This window comes from Pelophylax lessonae (genome assembly GCF_965119305.1).
Source record: "Pelophylax lessonae genome assembly, chromosome: 6".
NCBI lineage: Eukaryota > Metazoa > Chordata > Amphibia > Anura > Ranidae > Pelophylax > Pelophylax lessonae.
The window spans coordinates 304,608,504-304,629,574 of NC_138773.1; the positions used below are offsets into that span (position 1 = coordinate 304,608,504).

General features: G+C 45.1%; 1 protein-coding gene across 1 annotated transcript in view; it reads left to right on the forward strand.

Annotated features, from left to right (window-relative positions):
• Positions 1 to 17,271, forward strand: part of WNT6 (Wnt family member 6) — a 199,014-nt gene extending 181,743 nt beyond the window's left edge. Inside the window, exon 4 of the mRNA XM_082260109.1 lies at positions 16,473 to 17,271. Coding sequence (XP_082116235.1) covers positions 16,473 to 16,934 — 462 coding nt within the window. The 3' untranslated portion in view covers positions 16,935 to 17,271. The remainder of the gene's footprint in view (positions 1 to 16,472) is intronic.
• The last annotated feature ends 3,800 nt before the right edge of the window (positions 17,272 to 21,071 follow it).

Genomic DNA, 21,071 nt, shown 5'->3' on the forward strand with positions numbered 1-21,071 from the left:
CGTGAAGGCCGGACAAGGAGGGACAGTTGGCGATGCATGGATGTGTTTATGGGCTTCAGAGACAGCATCCCATGTTGAATTAGGCATGCATGGCTGCACCCTTCCTCCTCTGGGTGCATGGCAAGGCACGGCCCTTAAGGCCCTTCAAAATCCTCAGCACCAAGCCCATGATGCTGTTAATCCGGCCCTGGTCCTCCTCCACCGCCGCTTCCACCTACACCGCCCATAGGTGTGCGCAGCCTATTGCATTAAGGTGTGCACCCCAAAGTTGAAATACACATGCATGTGTTTGCCAGCAGGGAGAGTAATGTATCGGGGCCATGTACCTGTAGGCAAGGAGAAATAGAGCAGAGCAGGTCCCAGGGAGATCTTTCCCATCTCCTCACTGGCAATGCTATGTGCCCTAGGTGATTAGGGTGTGCCCAGGCACACCCAGCACACCCTGTGCGCACGCCTATGTCACCGCCACATCCACCACCACCTCAACCTCCCTCCTACTCCATATGGGCCTCGTCCTTCAGAGATGAAGAAGAACATTGTTTTATTTTTCTGTTTTTTTTTTGTTGTTTTAAGTTATTTCCCTATCCACATTTGTTTGCAGAGCACTTGCCATGCTCTTAATTACGTTTTGCTGTCATTTGCAGCACTCTAGCCCTTTCCTTTGGTGTTTTAGAGCCATTTTAGTGCCTTAAAGTTCGGGTCCCCATTGACTTCAATGGGGTTCGGTGTCCGGGAAAAGTTCGGTAAAAGTCCGGGACACGGACCCGGACTTTTTTTTAAAGTTCGGCCGAACCCGTCGAACACGGACATCTAGGTGTTCGCTCAACCCTACTCACAAGTGATACGGTCCAGAAATATTTAGACAGAATAAGGGTGGATAAAGCGCCTGGACCAGATGACCTCCACCCACGGATCCTAAAAGAATTGAGCGCTGTAATTTAAAAGTCTTTGTTTCAAATTTTTAGGGACTCGTTAAGGACTGGAATAGTACCACTGGATTGGTGTAGTGCCAATGTGGTGCCTATATTTAACCACTTAAGCCCCGGAAGATTTTACCCCCTTCCTGACCCGGGCCTTTTTTGCAATTCGGCACTGCGTGACTTTAACGGACAATTGCGCGGGCGTGCGATGCTGTACCTAAACTAATTTGACGTCTTTTTTTTCCCACAAACAGAGCTTTCTTTTGGTGGTATTTGATCACCTGTGCGATTTTTTGATCATGCGCTATAAGCAAAAAAACAGCGACAATTTTGCAAAAATAACAATATTTTTCACATTTTTTTATATGAAATTCCCCCCAAAAAAGGGGGTAAAAATCAAAATTTTTTAACATTTTTGGCCAATTTGTTTTCTGCTACATATGTTTGGTAAAAAAAAATCACAATAAACGTATTTTGATTGGTTTGCGCAAAAGTTATTGCGTTTACTAACTAAGGGAAAGATTTTTGTCATTTTTGTTGTTTTTTTTTTAACGAGTAATGGCGGCGATCTGCGATTTTTTTTTTGCGGGACTGGGACATTGCGGCGGACAGATCGGACCCTTGACTGACATTTTTGACACTTTTGGGGGTACCAATGACATTACTACAGTAATCAGTGCTATACATATGCACTGTTACTGTAAAAATGACACTGGCAGGGAAGGGGTTAACTTTATTGGGGAAGGAGGGGTTAAGTGTATCTCTAGGGACGTGTTTCTAACTGTGATTGGATGTGGCTTTACATGTAACAGCACAGATCAACGGTCCTACATAGCAGGACCTTATGATCTGTGCAGTTACACAGGGAAGAATGACAGGCGGCTTTGTTTACATTAGCCGCCTCCCTTTCTCCCTTCACAGCGGACGATCGCGAGTGACCGCAGGTCACACGCACTGAGGTGTCCGTGAACGAGCCGGGGCGAGAGCGCGCCTCCGGGGGCGCGCGCTCGCCCCCTATTGGCTTACAGGCTAGTGACGTACCGGTACGTCACTTTGCCTGGCCGGGGCTGACCGCCGCAGTATATGTACTTGCGGCAGTCGGCAACCGGTTAAAAAGGGATCAAAGTCTTTGCCAAGTAACTATAGATCTGTTAGTTTAACTTCTATAGTCGGGAAGATATTGGACATAGATGAGTTCTTGCTGGAAAAAAATATTTTAAGCAACAGACAGCACGGATTCATGAGAGACAGAAGTAGTCAAACAAACCTGATTTCTTTTTATGAGGAGGTAAGTAAAACCTTGGACAGAGGGGTGGCTGTGGACGTGGTATACTTGGATTTTACAAAAGTGTTTGACACAGTTCCCCACACACGGCTAATGTGTAAGGTAAAGTCTACAGGCTTGGAAAGATCAGTTTGTAATTGGATAGAAAATTGGCTAAAAGATAGAATTCAGAGAGTAGTGGTAATGATTCTTACTCTGAATGGTCTCAGGTTATCAGTGGTGTACCCCAAGGTTCAGTGTTGGGACCCTTCTTACTTTTTAATATCTTTATAAATGATATCGGGTCTGGGATTAAAAGTACCATTTCAGTCTTTGCAGATGACACCAAGCTTTGCAGTGGAATAACTTCCTTACAGGATGTCTCCAACTTACAAACTGACCTCAATGCACTGTTTCATTGGGCAACTATGTGGCAAATGAGGTTTAATGTTGATAAATGTAAAGTTATGCACTTGGGGGCTAAGAATATGCATGCATCATACATACTAGGTGGAGCAGAACTGGGGGAATCCATAGCGGAGAAGGATCTGGGTGTTCTGGTAGATCCTAAGCTTAATAATAGCATGCAATGCCAAGCTGCTGTTTCCAAAGCAAGCAAAGTCCTTTCTTGTATTAACAGAGGCATGGACTCCAGAGAGAGAGAGATATCATTATTCCCCTGTACAAATCATTAGTAAGGCCTCATCTGCAATATGCAGTTCAGTTTAGGGCACCAGTTCTTAAAAAAGGATATCGGGGAACTGGAGAAAGTGCAGAGAAGGGCAACCAAACTGATAAGAGGCATGGAGGAGCTCAGCTATGAGGAAGGATTAGAGGAACTGAATTTATTTTCTCTTGAGAAGAGATTACGGGGGAGGGGATATGATCACAGAGGACAAGGGGGCACTCTTTATATCTAGAGGAAAACAGATTTTGTCTTCAAATACAGAAAGGTTTCTTCACAGTAAGAGCTGTGAAATTGTGGAATAGACTCCCTCCAGAGGTGGTTCTGGCCAGCTCAGTAGATTGCTTTAAAAAAGGCCTGGATTCTTTCCTGGATGCACTTAATATAAGTGGGTACTAAAATTTTTATATGTAAAGTTGATCCAGGGAATATCCGATTGCCTCTCGGGAGATCAGGAAGGAATTTTTTTCCCCTGCTGTAGCAAATTGGATCATGCTATGCTGGGTTTTTTTTGCCTTCCTCTGGATCAACTGAGGGTATAGGATTGTATGGTTGGGTTTTAAATACTGTTTGTTTTTTGTTTTTTTGTTGATTGAACCAGATAGACTTGTGTCTTTTTTTAACCTGACTAACTATGTAACTGAACTCGCACGATTTCAAACCTGCATTAAGGCTACGTTCACATGTTAGCGTAGCGGACCGCGGGCAGAATCACCGCGGTTCTGCCCACGATCCGGAAATCATTGCAAATCGCGGGATGCCTGTGCGTTACCGTTGATTTGCAATGGCACCCCAAACGCTTTACCATGTTGCCGCGATTTCCGCCTGCTGAATCGCGGTAACATCGCGCAAACAAAATCGCGGGTCGCATGATGCCCAAAAAAGGTACAAGAGCTTCTTTGGGGCGTCATGCGACCCACAAATGTGTTTGCACGATGTTACTGCAATTCGGCAGGTGGAAATCGCGGCAACATCGCACAGCGTTTGGGGTGCCATTGCAAATCAGCGGCAACGCGCAGGCGTCCTACGATTTGCAATGATTTCCAGATCGCGGGCAGATTCTGCCCGTGGTCCGCTACGGTAACATGTTAACGTAGCCTAAGTGTGAACGAGGGCTTAGGCTATGTAAACACTATTGCAGGTCTTGCTTGCCATGTTTTGCATGTGCACAGCAGTCTATTCATTTGATTGGGCTGCTGTAGCTGCGGGAACCACAGGGAAAAATTTCCTGACCCTTTTTCCAAAACTTACCTGCAACTCGAAGGGGAGGAGAGTGGACATCTGTCCGTATTCTCCCCCCCCCCCCCCCCATGCACCCTCTACCCTGCGGAACCTACTATGCCGGTCCGCAGATGGGCAAGCACAGCCCGGGATACATAGCGGGGTGGCGCACGTTGGGTGGGGGAGCATATGGGCGGCAGCCCAGGCGCCAAGTCGAAACTTCTGGTTGCAATGGTGACCTGGCGCCTGGGGTTTGTTGAGCCCTAACTTATAGAGTTGCTGATCCCCGGCGGTCTCCTCTCCACTGCAGGCTTTCGTGGGTTGCCTCGTTTCCCCTGCTTGCACCGACTGGTCTGGATGCTTGGACTCCCACAAGAGAAGACTTTCCTGAGTGATTTAATATTAGCTCTTTCATGCTCCTCCTGCTCTGGTGGGACCTGTAGTTCAGAAAGCTGGTTATATTAATACAGTATACGGTTGTGGCTTGAAACTACAACTCCCAGGGTTTCAAGCATGTCGCATTGAGGTCTATGAATTCACTGGACTTGGAACTCCCCCTGCTGGTCAGAGGTATATTGTGTAGTTCAACATCTGGCAACACTATGAACTATACAAGCTTCAGTATAGGGTCCCCATAACTATTCACAAGCTCCCCCCCCCCTTACCTTTGCTGAAGATGCCAGTTTAGCAAGGGCTTCTTTTTGCATTTCTTTTGGTCCTAAATTATTACGCAGGTTTCTGGAACCAGTTAAAAAACAAAATTTTCCTCTTTTGTGTGTCACCCTCGCCAATAAACCGCTACAATTGAATACGACCAGCACGTGCATTCCACTGTATTCAATACAAATTATGCCCTCACTAATTGGTCTTTAGTTCTTGGGTAAAAGGGCACAAAGTGGCACAGCAGTTCAGTCCACGGATGATCACTTCTGGAAGGTAACTTAGTGGAGAGGTACTTTTGTAGACCTCTGACAAGATCACCAGAGAAATGATTGAAATAGCCACAGAGGGGCAGTCTGGAACAACAGCTAACAGAGGCACCACCACCCATGACAGGCTGGAGGCAGAATCTGAGGCGACCAGAGGTTGACAACCTAGAAGGCGGGTATCAGGCAAGAAGGAGGGCAGAGGCATGGTCAGGGGGCAAGCCGAGATCAGCAAGGGGTAGGCAGGAACATGGTCAGGAAGTAAGGCATGGTCAGCAATGGGTTATCAACAGGTTAGTGGTCAAGAGGCAAGCCAAGGTCAGCAACAGGTAGTCAGCAGTGTCATGGTAAGAAAGTAAGCCGAGGTCAGCAATGAGTAGACAAATGAGCCAAGGTCAGAATCAAGCACGCCATGTCACAACAGAAGATCAGAACAGAGAAGAATCTAGAGAAAAACCAGGTCAGCAGCAGGAAATCAGAAGTAAAGGCAGGTTCAGGACCAGGGCCGTCTTTAACACAGGGCAAAAAGGGCAACTGCCCTGGGCCCAGTCATTGTTGTGGGGCCCGAAGCAGCTGCCCCTTGAGCCCCCACTGCCTGCCTGTAATAGGTGGATTTTGAAGGGTCCAAGAAAATATTTGCCCAGGGTCCAATCAATGTTAAGACGGCCCTGTTCAGGACACAAGGAACAGCTGAACAGATCCTCCAAGAACTTCCTATTTCAGTACACTTCATAAAATAGCCCGTCTGATGCCAAGCCTATAATCAGGTGTGCCTGTCCACGCGCCTGCATGTAAAGACGTTTGCACAATGTCTCCTTACGCACTCTCACGCAATCTAGCTTTCCCACATAACCTTCTGGCAACGATCCTTATTCTGCATATTGGCGCATGTGCACATCTTTTGAACCCATCCTGGCGCTATATCTCTCGACATTGTATTATTACATTTTCGTAATCATATCTGTATGTCTGTATGATTGCAAAAACGTAAATTGAAGAATTATTTTAACCACTTGCCGACTGCCGCACGACTATTTACGTCAGCAGTCAGCCCCTCACAGGCAGAGTGACATAGATCTACGTCGCTAGACTGTGAGGGTCTAGGGAGCGCCCCCGCGTGGTCACGGACCCCCCCCCCCGCGCGCGTGTGACCGGCTGACCCGATGTCCGCCGGTCACTCAGCGATCGTCGGTGCAGAGGGAGAAAGGCAGGCGGCTGATGTAAACAAAGCCGCCTGTCATTCTCCCCTGTGTAGGAATAGTGATCATACGGTTCTACTATGTAGGACCGTTGATCACTGTTCCTACACCTCAAGCCACAGCCAATCACAGTTAGAATCACGCCCCTAGGGACACACATAGCCCCTCCCTCTCAAATAAAGTTAACCCCTTCACTGCCAGTGTAATTTTACAGTAACAGTGCATATGTATAGCACTGATTACTGCAGTAATGTCACTGGTAACCCCAAAAGTGTCAAAAATGTCAGTCAGGGGTCCGATCTGTCCGCCGCAATGTCGCAGTACCGCAAAAAAAAAACGCAGATCGCCGCCAATACGCGTTAAAAAAAAAAAAACAACAAAAATGACAAAAATCTTTCCCTTTGTTAGTAAACGTGATAACTTTTGCGCAAACCAATCAAAATACGCTTTTTGCGATTTTTTTTTTACCAAACATATGTAGCATAAAACAAATTGGCCGAAAATGTTAAAAAATTTAGATTTTTACATATTTTTTTTGGGGAATTTCATATAAAAAAATGTGAAAAATATTGCTATTTTTGCTAAATTGACGTTTTTTTGGGGTTTATAGCGCGTGATCAAAAAATCGCACAGGTGATCAAATACCACCAAAAGAAAGCTCTGTTTGTGGGAAAAAAAGGACGTCAATTTTATGAAATAACATTTTTTTATTTTGGTACAGCGTCGCACGACCGCGCAATTGTCCGTTAAAGTCATGCAGTGCCGAATCGCAAAATAGGCCCTGGTCAGGAAGGGGGTAAAATCTTCCGGGGCTTAAGTGGTTAAAAAAAAAAAACTGAAGAGGAGGCCGTGGTGACCTCTCCAGGGTCTGATCATACCCAGAATCCTCACCATCACCCAGGAACCACCTCTAACTATTGTTTTTGGCTGCAGTCTCCTGGGCTTGTGGTTTCCCATTTACTGTCGCAGAAAACTATTTTAATTAAAGAGCCAGACGAGGAGAGGGCCTTCCATGAATCATGAATTAATTAGCGAGGAGCGATAGATGGGAGAAGGAGGCAGCCGTGTAGAATTCCTGGGGGTGGCGAGTTTGTGCCTGCAGGGAAGGAAGACACATTCCAAGGGGAGAAGCATCTTATCTAACCCATCTATCTCCTTCTCCACCTCCTCCCATGCCTCTCACCATCTCTCCTTCAGTCTCTTCTTGTTCCTGTCTCTTTCCCAACACTTCTTACCTTCTGTCAATTATCATTGTCTCTTCCCATGCATCATACTGCTCTGGCCTAAAGGAAAAGGTAGTTATTGTTCTCCGATAAGCAAAATTGTTTAACCACTTCTGGACCGGAAGGATTTTCCCCCTTAATAATGACCAGGCCATTTTTTGCGATTCGGCACTGCGTTACTCTAACGGACAATTGTGCGGTCGTGCAACGCTGTACCCAAATAAAATTGATGTCCTTTTTTCCCCACAAATAGAGCTTTCTTTTGGTGGTATTTGAACACCTGTGCGATTTTTATTTTTTGCGCTATAAACAAAAAAAATTCTGAAAATAAAAACAATATTTTTCACATTCTGCTATATAACATTTCCCCCCCCAAAAAAAAAAGTAAAAATCTAAATTTTTCATCCTTTTAGGCCAATTTGTATTCTGCTACATATTTTTGGTAAAAAAAAAAAAAAAAAAAATCGCAATAAGAGTATTTTGATTGGTTTGCGCAAAAGTTATCGCGTCTACAAACTAGGAGAAAGATTTGTCATTTTATTTATTTATTTATTTTTACTAGCAATGGCGGCAATCTGCGACATTGCGGCGGACAGATCGGACCCCTAACTGACATTTTTTTAACACTTTTGGGGGTACCAGTGACATTACTACAGTAATCAGTGCTAAAAATATGCACTGTTACTATAATAATGACATTGGCAGGGAAGGGGTTAACCTAGTGGGTGATCAAAGGGTTAAATGTGAGCCTAGGGTAGTGTTTACTAACTGTGGGGGGAGGGGGCTTGTGAAATGATCATAGAGACCTGTGATCCTATATAGAAGGATCCCAGGCGCTCTGTGATCATTTCAAAGAGAAGAACGGTCAACTGTGTTTACAACAGCTGACCGTTCTTCTCTCTCAGCAGGGAGCGATGGCGGGTGCCCGGCAGCAATCGCGGCCGCCGGCCTCATGCATCGGCATTCCCACTGCCTAGTGGGGGCGGGAGCACGCCGGTGGTGGCGCGCGCTCGCCTCCCAGCACAAAGCGCGCAACCGATGTAGGACTTGAAAGAAATCAATATTACTACACCAATATCTAAGCCCCTTAAACACAATACTCCATAAATGAACCACTTCAATACCGGATATTTTTACCCCCTTCCTGACCAGGCCAATTTTCAGCTTTCGGCGCTGTCACACTTTGAATGACAATTACGCGGTCATGCAAAACTGTACCCAGATGAAATTTTTTGCATTTTTTTTCACACCATTTAAACTTTCTTTTGGTGATATTTAATCACCGCTGTTTTTATATTTTTTTTTGCTAAATAAACATAAAAAGAGCAAAAATATTTGAAACAAAACGTGTTTTTCTTTGTTTCTGTTAAAACATATTTTGCAAATAAATAATCTTTCTTTATAAATGTAGGCCAAAACTTATTCTGCTCTATTTCTTTGGTGAAAATAACCCAAATCAGCTTATATTATTTAGTCTGTAGGAAAGGTATAGAGTCCATAAACTATGGTATAAACGGGGGTTTTTTTCAGCGGGTACAGGGGGGGGGGGGGAGCAGTTCCGGCACCTCCAGCACACAATATGTAATTACAAGGGGCGCTGGAGTGTGCTGCAGGTTCTATTGATGCTCGCTGCGGAGAGTATATTATAGAGGGGATCTATTTTTTCAGGGGGGGGGGCAAAAATCCCCCACCCCATAAAAAAATGAGCAGTACAAATCTGCCCCCCTACCTAATTTCCCTCTTTCCTAGCTCAATTCCTCCACCCCCCCCCCACTCCAAATCCTCCAGCACAAATTCCCCTCTCCCAATTCCCCATCCTAGCACAAATCAAAAAAATAAAAAATGAGCAGTACAAATCTGCCCCCCCCCACTGAAATTCCCTCTTTCCCAGCTCAATCCCCCCGCCCCCTAACCCCCCCCCCCCCAATTCCTCATCCTAGCACAAATCCCCCCCCCCAATTTCCCCTCTTAGTACAAATTACCCCTGATCATCCGTAGTAGCACAAATTCCCCCCCCCCCCCAAAAAAAATATTTAACCTCCTAGCACAAGTCCTTTCCCCCCTCTACCATATCACCTTTTCTAGCACAAATCCTAATATCCCCTTTCAACACAAATCCCCTCAAGTCACCACTACTACCACACCTACCCAAATCCCCCCCCCCCTCTAGAACCATTCTTACCCCCTCCGCCCAACACCAATCCCTTCCCTCCAATCTGCTTAAGCTGGATACACACTATACAACCTTTGTTGTTAGATTTCCTTCAGATTTACCTTTTCTATGTAGTGCAAGGGCCTGCCAGATTGCATACAAATTGAAAGTGTTTAGGTTTGACCTCATATTATATGGTTTTGGTAGGAAGGAAAAAATCTAAAGAAAATTGTATAGTGTGTATCCAGCTTTATGGTCCCTCCTCCTCCCCCCACCTCACATGACACCACAGTGCCCAGGGCAGCTCGCCCTCGTGCCCACCCCTTGTCCCAACACTGACGTCACTGCTACTATTACAAGGTAATATCTGAGTTTGCAAAGGCATTTCATGTTCACAAAGTCGATTTATATCCTTTGTGGCTATTAAAGATTATATATAAATACTTTTTTATTCTTTGGCGTGTCTGCAGGTAAAACATGAACGCCATGTAGCCCCAATAATAATGACCACAGATGTGTTTTCCATGGAACAGTTGCTGTAGCGTTCATTCCTATTCCACCGAATTTCCTGATAGTTCATCATCCAGGCAAATTCTGCCCTAAAGTGATCTTCGTGTTTTCTTTTTTACTGTAAGATACATTTTGGAAGACACTCTCTTGGCACGGCCGCCTTACCCCCCTGCAGGCTGTCTCCCTCTTCCAGTTCTAAAATTTGTATGTCAATATAATTGTAGGTTTAGCATTGTTCAAACTTGTTTGACGGAGAATATGAAAAGTGCAGGAACTCGGCTTTCCACGGGACACGGCCAGGGTGGATTTCAATTAAATCACTGGTAAAAAGGCTTGATTTAAAGCGGAGTTCCAGCCATTTACTCACCTGTCCAACGGTCCAGCGATGCGGCCGCCCGAAGCCTCGATCCTCTCTCTCGGCGCCGGCATCACTGCTGTGGGCACCCGGCTGTTACAGTTTGCGGCTTCACAGCCGGGTACCCACTGCGCATGCGCGAGTCGCGCTGCGCGCCGTGATTGGCCGGCAATCTTCTGGGACCTCTGACGTGTCCCAGAAGATTGCAGGGAGGGAGGGGGAGAGGAGAACTTCCGTTCAGGGCGCCGCAGTGCTCCAAGCGGAAGTGGGAGCGGGTACCTGTCAAAACTAGGTACCCGCTCCCCCCCCCCCCAAAAAATGACATGCCAAATGTGGCATGTCGGGGGGTCAGGACTCCCTAAAGCGGAAGTTCCACTTTTGGGTGGAACTCCGCTTTAAATCACACATTTTAAAGAGCAACTGTCATCTCTGTCCCCCAGCGCCTCCTCCTCTGACCCGCTGTTGGTTCACCGGCAGTCCCATTTACTTTAATGGGACGGCTGGTGATGCGGCAGTGACACAACATGGTGAGGGACGTGGCGGCAGCAGGTGAGTGGATGCCCGCTAACAGGCGCTGCCATGATGGATCTGAAATGACAGGGGCTCTTTAAATGTAAGGACTCATTCTTACTGGTAGTTAGAATCTGTAATATTTGCAAAAAAAATAAAGGTTTCCTATTTAGAATAATAAACTGTCAGGTTAGTAAAACAGCAAAATCAGTAAAACATTCAATCATACAGTTTGTAGTGTACATAGATTTGCAAAACTATGGGATAAAGCAGGGGTGTCAAACTCAATTTCATCGTGGGCCGCATCAGCATTATGATCGCCCTCATAGGGCCGGTTATTATTCTTATTATACAGGATTTATATAGCATAAACATAAAATTATATTCAGCGCTGGACTAATATCATCATATGCATGGACTCGCAGCTGAACATTCAAGGGCAATCTAAAAAAAACACCTCCTGAAACATATATTATATAAGTGCAGCGCAATCCTATTGATGTCTCATATTTGAACAAACATGCTCAAAAGGAAAAAAAAGTCCCAAAGAACTCAGGTGCCAGTGCAGAAAAACAAAAAAGATGACTATCCCAGTGGACACAGGTCCTAGAGCCGATATCAAATCTGTGACACTTTGAAATAGGTGCTCAAAAGATCCCGCCACCACATCACTCTCTGCCTCTCACCTTATCTTTGTGACCCTACAGGGTCAACCAGCATGTAATATCCACAGGAAAAAACTTGGTAATAATGGCAACCACCTCCACTCCTTAAGATCCAATATATCAGATAAGTAAGCCTCAGATCCTCCTTACTGGCCCAAGAAGAATCCCCATAATAAGTAAAAAGAGAAGAATCTAGTGCTCTCTGTTTATGCTTAAATATAGCTTTATTAAGAAGAAATGTTGCACTCACATTTGAATAGATCAAGTACAGCAGTATTGCAGAGCCTGCAAGCCAGCGTGCCTGTCCGTATCCAAGCAGTGGGAAAATTTCTGTCTGCTGCTGTCTCCTCTGCTATCAGCACAAATCACTTCTGAGAAGTTTTCCTGACACCAAGAGAAAAAAGGTGACAGAGGAGGGAGCTTCAGCACAGTCTGTGATTGACAGCTTCGGCTCTGCTCCTGTGTGAAGGGAGGAGGGGGGGGTGGTGTCCTCTTCCTCCAATCAGCTCTCAGAGCTCTCCTCACTGAGTTCTGCAGAGTGGACTTCAGCTTCCCACCCCCTTTTTTCTGACAGCTCAGATAAGCTTTATAATTTCTGGACTTTGAACGGCTGTAGAGAAGAGAAGACTGCAGCTAAACAGGTACAACTTACAGTATCTCACAAAAGTGAGTACACCCCTCACATTTTAGTAAATATTTTATTCTATCTTTTCATGTGACAACACTGAAGAAATTACACTTTGCTACAATGTAAAGTAGTGAGTGTACAGCTTGTATAACCAGAGTTGTATAAAGTACTCGAAACCCATACTTGAGTAAAAGTACAAGTGCTCGATCAAAAAGTGACTTGAGTAGAAGTGGAAGTGCTCGATCAAAAAGTGACTTGAGTAGAAGTGGAAGTGCTCGATCAAAAAGTGACTTGAGTAGAAGTACTAAAGTATTCAACATTTTTTGTACTTAAAGCGGAGTTCCACCCAAAAGTGGAACTTCCGCTTTAAATAGTCCTAACCCCCTGACATGCCACATTTGGCATGTCATTTTTTTTGGGGGGGGGGAGCGGGTACCTAGTTTTGACATGTACCCGCTCCCACTTCCACTTCCGCTCAGAGCGCCGCGGCGCCCTGAGCGGAAGTTCTCCTCTCTCCCTCCCTCCCTGCAATCTTCTGGGACATGTCAGAGGTCCCAGAAGATTGCCGGCCAATCACGACGCATAGCGCAACTCGCGCATGCGCAGTGCGTACCCGGCTGTGAAGCCGCAAACTGTCACGGCCGGGTGCCCACATCAGTGATGCCGGCGCAGCGGAGCAGAGAGGGAGAAGACGGCGCATCGCTGGACCGTGGGACAGGTGAGTGGGCGGTTAGGCTGGAACTCCGCTTTAAGTATTGCAAGTAGTTTTTTTTTAAACGTTGCTACTCAAGTACTGAAAGTAAAAGTACAAGTACTGTGTTATGTAGTTATTAAAGAAAGAAGTCAAAAGTTTGAACATCATATTGTTTTTTATTATTTCAAATGCAGATTTTATTTATACATACAGCAGCATTTATTTTTGTATGCGCTGATAATACACATGTTTTGAGCTTCATGAAACCGGCCATCTACTGTTCTGGCAGTGGTAATTTTTATAATTGTAACGAGTAACTATGCAGCACAAAAAAAAAATATCGGAGTAGAAGTATTGAAATCATTGAAAAAATGTAGTGAAGTAAAAGTGGAAGTAGGAGAAAAAAATCCTACTCTAGGAAAGTACAGATACCGCCTTTCCGTACTTAAGTACAGTAGTGAAGTAGTTCTACTTAGTTACTATACATCTCTGTGTATAACAGTGTAAATTTGCTGTCCCCTCAAAATAACTCAACACAGCCATTAATGTCTAAACCGCTGGCAACAAAAGTGAGTACACCCCTAAGTGAAAATTTAAAAATCGGACCCAAAATGTCAATATTTTGTGTGGCCACCATTATTTTCCAGCACTGCCTTAAATCTCTTGGACATGGAATTCACCAGAGCTTCACAGGTTACCACTGGAGTCCTCTTCTACTCCTCCATGATGACATCACGGAGCTGGTGGATGTTAGAGACCTTGCACTCCTCCACCTTCCATTTGAGGATGCCCCACAGATGCTCAATAGGGTTTAGGTCTGGAGACATGCTTGGCCAGTCCATCACCTTTACCCTCAGCTTCTTTAGCAAGGCAGTGGTCATCTTGGAGGTGTGTTTGGGGTCATTATCATGTTGGAATACTGCCCTGCAGCCCAGTCTCTGAAGAGAGGGGATCATGTTCTGCTTCAGTATGTCACAGTACATGTTGGCATTCATGGTTCCCTCAATGAACTGTAGCTCCTCAGTGTCGGCAGCACTCATGCAGCCCCAGACCATGACACTCCCACCGCCATGCTTGACTGTAGGCAAGACACACTTGTCTTTGTACTCTTCACCTGGTTGCCGCCACACAGGTTTGACACCATCTGAACCAAACAAGTTTTTCTTGGTCTCATCAGACCACAGGACATGGTTCCAGTAATCCATGTCCTTAGTCTGCTTGTCTTCAGCAAACGGTTTGCAGGCTTTCTTGTGCATCTTCTTTAGAAGAGGCTTCCTTCTGGGACGACAGCCATGCAGACCAATTTGATGCAGTGTGCGGCGTATGGTCTGAGCACTGACAGGCTGTCCCCCCACTCAACCTCTGCAGCAATGCTGGCAGCACTCATACGTCTATTTTCCAAAGACAACCTCTGGATATGACGCTGAGCACATGCTCTCAACTTCTTTGGTCGACCATGGCGAGGCCTGTTCTGAGTGGAACCTGTCCTGTTAAACCGCTGTATGGTCTTGGCCACCATGCTGCAGCTCAGTTTCAAGATCTTGGCAATCTTCTTTTAGCGCAGGCCATCTTTATGTAGAGGAACAATTCTTTTTTTCAGATCCTCAGAGAGTTCTTTGCCATGAGGTGCCATGTTGAACATCCAGTGACCAGTATGAGAGAGTGAGAGCGATAACACCAAATTTAGCACATCTGCTCCCCATTCACACCTGAGACCTTGTAACACTAACGAGTCACATGACACCGGGGAGGGAAAATGGCTAATTGGGCACAATTTGGACTAGGGATGCACCGAAATTTCGGCCACCGAAATTATCGGCCGAAAATGAGCCTCTCTCATTTCGGCCGATAATGGGTTAACAGTGCCGAAAATAAAAATGGCCGCCGTGGGGAAGGAGGAGGGCGCAGCGCAGCGCAGGGCAGGTTTCAATAGTCCCGCCTCTGGCCGGCCGTCCGCCTCTTAATAATGTCCCTACTACTCTGTGCATTATGAATGGACATACTAGGCGGGGGGCGGGGCGAGCGGCCGCTATAGAGAGAACTATTGTGATCCTTCACTGTCAGCTCCTCACGTCTATGTATGAATGAGAACTGAACTGAGCTGACACCGGGCGGGGGGGCGGGCGGAGCGGCCGCTATTAGCTGTGACTATGTGAGAGCTTCACTTCCCTGACAGGCACGTATCTCCGCTGACAAGGAAGAGAAGCTCTCACATAGTCACAGCTAATAGCGGCCGCTCCGCCCGCCCCCCCGCCCGGTGTCAGCTCAGTTCAGTTCTCATTCATACATAGACGTGAGGAGCTGACAGTGAAGGATCACAATAGTTCTCTCTATAGCGGCCGCTCGCCCCGCCCCCCGCCTAGTATGTCCATTCATAATGCACAGAGTAGTAGGGACATCATTGAGAGGCGGTGCCGCCGGCCAGAGGCGGGACTTTTGAATGCAGGAGAGGACACCCGAGGAGGAGGACGCTGAGGCAGTGGGGGAGGGGGGAGGGGAGCTGAGGCAGCTTACCAATGCTATTAGTATTATGAGGCATGAGGGGTTAATGTATTGTCACTGCTGGTCACTCATCTATTAGTGACTGACCAGTGGCAGTTAATTAACCCCTTTTGTGCTGCATTAGTGCAACCAGTGTCAGTGTTAATTAACACTGGTTGCACTAATGCAGCACAAAGGGGTTAATTACCTGCCACTGGTCAGTCACTAATAGATGAGTGACCAGCAGTGACAATACATTAACCCCTCATGCCTCATAATACAAATACCATTGGTAATTAAATTAACCTCTTGCCAACCCATCACAGTACATATACTGTGACAGGGTGGCAGCGACAGGTGTAGGTGTACGTCGCTGCCTGTTTTTGGTTTATGTCCCTGTTCTATCCATTTCAAATTTTTTTGGGGGAAAAAGTCATTTTCGGTTTCGGTTTCGGTTTTCGGCCAAGGGCATCCTGCATTTTCGGTTTCGGTTTCGGCCCAAAATTTTCATTTCGGTGCATCCCTAATTTGGACAATTCCACTTAGGGGTGTACTCACTTTTGTTGCCAGCGGTTTAGACATTAATGGCTGTGTGTTGAGATAGAATAAAATATTTCCAAAAATGTGAGGGGTGTATTCACTTTTGTGAGATACTGTAAGTTGTACCTGTTTATCTGCAGTCTTCTCTTTACAGCTGTTCAAAGTCCAGAATTTATAAAGCTTATCTGAGCTGTCAGAAAAAAGGGGATGGGAAGCTGAAGTCCACTCTGCAGAGCTCAGTGAGGAGAGCTCTGAGAGCTGATTGGAGGAAGAGGACACCACCCCCCGTCACAAAGTGTCATTTCTTCAGTGTTGTCACATGAAAAGATATCATAAAATATTTACAAAAATGTGAGGGGTGTACTCACTTTTGTGAGATACTGAATGTAGGAGGCTTTTTTTCCTCTCTGTGCATCACCTGAGGCCAGCCACTGGGTATATGGAAGGGTTTACAACCACTATAAGGTTCCTCTAACGCTCTTCCATTTTCTTTTCGCAGGCAGTGAAAAATTACATGAGGACGGAGTGCAAATGCCACGGCCTGTCCGGCTCCTGCACCCTGCGCACCTGCTGGAAGAAGATGCCGCACTTCCGGGAGGTCGGAGACCGACTCCTAGAGCGCTTTAATGGAGCCTTCAAGGTCATGGGCGGGAACGACGGCAAGACCATCATCCCCGTCGGCCACAACATCAAACCCCCCGACAAACAGGACCTCATCTACTCCGCCGACTCCCCGGACTTCTGCCAGGCCAACCGAAAAACCGGCTCGCCAGGGACTCGGGGACGCGTGTGTAACAGCACGGCGATGGACGTGGGAGGATGCGACCTCCTTTGCTGCGGCAGGGGGTACCGGGAGGAGACTGTGGTGGTGGAGGAGAGCTGCCTGTGCCGCTTCCACTGGTGCTGCGTGGTGAACTGCAATAAATGCACGGTGAAAAAAGAACTCAGCATGTGCTTGTGAAACTGTGGAAAGTGCGAGCGCGGCACACGCGTCTATAGACCGCCAATATGGACTCCGCCCCCGCCAGGTGTAAAAAAATAGAAAAATTAAAAAAAGGAGGAAAGCTTTTGCTGGACACCGTGTGATCCGCAGAGGCACGGGCAGTCACATGACCCCTTCAGCCATGGCGAAACACAGAACAAGGTGGATCAATAAGGGGGGGGGGGGGGGCGATCAATATAATTGTATAGGTTATCTCCAGGACAGCACATATATACAGAACAATATCCATATACAGAGAGAAAAGACTTTTGCAGATAAAACTGATTTACTGAACTGAAATAACCACATTACTCCTCCCAAAATACAGATTTCACTTCCAGTTGGACCCAAACTGGCATTTGCTCCCGTATTGGTATTTTTTGCAGTCTGCAATGGGTCTTCCTGCCGCATGCCGACCTTATCGTTCACTTTCACAGCGTTGTCACAAGTCAGTGTGCCGATTAATACACAAAGATGGGCGGAGTAACTACCAAACCCTTCTCTTTTCTTCTGGCCCGCTGTCTATGTCCACTAGCAGTACGCTACAGGCCTGGACCAGACATGACTGTGGGGGGGGGGCATCCAGACCTTACTAATGCAGGACACTGCATAGAGAACTTTAGTGTCTGGGTACTACATCTAAAAACAGGCTTATGGCATTAGGTGAAGCTCTTCTTTAAGGGGTGTATTTATGGAAAAAAAAAATGTGCAGATATAATTGTCCTGTTAAAATTCATGTACAATTGTTCTGTGCAAAAAGGGGCAATAACGAATAACGAATGTTATAAGGCTACTTCTTCAGGTCAAATGGTTTTCATTCATGCAAAAATAGAGTGATGTGGGGAAAATACTGCATTATGGCCACTAGATGGTGCTGATTATTGGAAATAAATACTACTCTTTACTATGATCAGCAGCTCCATCTAGTGGCAACAATGTGTGATGCATCGGTGTGCTCCGGAAATTAATTTTATTAGGCTGATTTCTCTCCATGTCTAATGCTTTTTTATTCATGCAAAAAAAGAGTAAGTTGGGGAAAATACTGCATTGTAGCCACTAGATGGTGCTGATGATCACAGGAAGAAAATACTTATTTGCAATGATCGTCAGCTCCATATAGTCACCAAAATGTGTGATGCATTGGTGTTCTTTAGAAACAAATTTTATTAAGGCTTTTTTCTCTCCTGGTCAAATGCTTTTTAATTTGTGCAAAAATAGAGTGATTTGGGAAAATACTGCATTTGTGGCCACTAGATGGTGCTGATCTTTGGAAATAAATACTACTCTTTACTATGATCATCATCTCCATCTAGTGGCCATAATGTGTGATGCATTGGTGTACTCTGGAAATTAATTTTATTAGGCTATTTTCTCTCTGGGTCGAATGTTTTTCATTCATGCAAAAATAGAGTGATTTGGAAAAATACTGCATTATGGCCACTAGATGGTGCTGAGGATCGTAGGAAGAAAATACTTATTTACAATGATCGTCAGCTCCATGCATTGGTGTTTCACTGGAAAAAATGTATTAGGCTAATTTCTCTCCAGATCAAATGCTTTTTCATTCATGCTAAATAGAGTGAGTCGGGAAAATACTGCATTATGGCCACTGGATGGTGCTGATAAGCATAGGAAAAAATTACCTAGTTGCTATGATCGTCAGCCCCATCTCATGGCCATAATGTGTGATGCATCTTTGTACTATAGAAACTAGTTTTATTAGGCTATTTTCTCTCCAGGTCAAATATTTTTCATTCATGCAAAACAGAATGAGTTGGGAAAATACTGCATTATGGCCACCAGACGATGCTGATGACCATTGGACGCAAAGATGCATTGGTGTACTCTGGAAACAAATCATATTAGGCTATTTTCTCTCCAGGTCAAATACTTTTTCCATTCATCCAGAAAAGAGTGAGTCAGGAAAAAACTGTATTATGCCCACTGCTGATAATCACAGGAAGTAAATACTTGCTATGATCGTCAGCTCCATCTAGTGGCCATAATGTATGATGCATTGGTGTACAGTGCCTTGTAAAAGTATTCGGCCCCCTTGAACTTTGCAACCTTTTGCCACATTTCAGGCTTCAAACATAAAGATATAAAACTGTAATTTTTTGTCAAGAATCAACAAGTGGGACACAATCATGAAGTGGAACGAAATTTATTGGATATTTCAAACTTTTTTAACAAATAAAAAACTGAAAAATTGGGCGTGCAAGATTATTCAGCCCCCTTAAGTTAATACTTTGTAGCGCCACCTTTTGCTGCGATTACAGCTGTAAGTCGCTTGGGGTATGTCTCTATCAGTTTTTCACATAGAGAGACAGACATTTTTGCCCATTCCTCCTTGCAAAACAGTTCGAGCTCAGTGAGGTTGGATGGAGAGCGTTTGTGAACAGCAGTTTTCAGTTCTTTCCACGGATTCTCGATTGGATTCAGGTCTGGACTTTGACTTGGCCATTCTAACACCTGGATATGTTTATTTGTGAACCATTCCATTGTAGATTTTGCTTTATGTTTTGGATAATTGTCTTGTTGGAAGACAAATCTCCTTCCCAGTCTCAGGTCTTTTGCAGACTCCATCAGGTTTTCTTCCAGAATGGTCCTGTATTTGGCTCCATCCATCTTCCCATCAATTTTAACCATCTTCCCTGTCCCTGCTGAAGAAAAGCAGGCCCAAACCATGATGCTGCCACCACCATGTTTGACAGTGGGGATGGTGTGTTCAGGGTGATGAGCTGTGTTGCTTTTACGCCAAACATAACGTTTTGCATTGTTGCCAAAAAGTTTGATTTTGGTTTCATCTGACCAGAGCACCTTCTTCCACATGTTTGGTGTCTCCCAGGTGGCTTGTGGCAAATTTTAAACAACACTTTTTATGGATATCTTTAAGAAATGGCTTTCTTCTTGCCTCTCTTCCATAAAGGTCAGATTTGTGCAGTATACGACTGATTGTTGTCCTATGGACAGAGTCTCCCACCTCAGCTGTAGATCTCTGCAGTTCATCCAGAGTGATCATGGGCCTCTTGGCTGCATCTCTGATCAGTCTTCTCCTTGTATGAGCTGAAAGTTTAGAGGGACGGCCAGGTCTTCGTAGATTTGCAGTGGTCTGATACTCCTTCCATTTCAATATTATCGCTTGCACAGTGCTCCTTGGGATGTTTAAAGCTTGGGAAATCTTTTTGTATCCAAATCTGGCTTTAAACTTCTCCACAACAGTATCTCGGACCTGCCTGGTGTGTTCCTTGTTCTTCATGATGCTCTCTGCGCTTTAAACGGACCTCTGAGACTATCACAGTGCAGGTGCATTTATACAGAGACTTGATTACACACAGGTGGATTCTATTTATCATCATTAGTCATTTAGGTCAACATTGGATCATTCAGAGATCCTCACTGAACTTCTGGAGAGAGTTTGCTGCACTGAAAGTAAAGGGGCTGAATTATTTTGCACGCCCAATTTTTTAGTTTTTTATCTGTTAACAAAGTTTGAAATATCCAATAAATTTCGTTCCACTTCATGATTGTGTCCCACTTGTTGATTCTTCACAAAAAACTACAGTTTTATATCTTTATGTTTGAAGCCTGAAATGTGGCAAAAGGTCGCAAAGTTCAAAGGGGCCGAATACTTTCGCAAGACACTGTACTTTGAAAAAAAAAAAATTCTGTTTATGCACAGCCTGTTCTGACACACTTTAACAGTGCAAAAATGAACATAGATGATAAAATAAGGAGAAAAACCTGAATACTGAAATACGTTATAACAAAGAATTGCAGCCTGCGTCACACCACAGCAATGCACATACGTTATGTGCACAGTAATGTGCGCTGTGTGGTGTAAATGAACCCTAACCCTTTAATACTCTGTCCAAAAATGGTATTATTATTATTGTTAATAATAATAATAATAATAATAATAATAAAAAGTGTTGGCTTTAGATACACCTTATATGAAAGGTGGGGCATAACTTCATCTTTCCCCAAATGCTCATACACACGGGCACTTGCTGCTGCGTACTTTGTATTTTTACACCCAGGAAGCCCAGAGGCCACATACAGCCGCCCCTAGAAGTTAAAGCGGAGCTCCACCCAAAAGGGAAAGGTTCTCTTTTT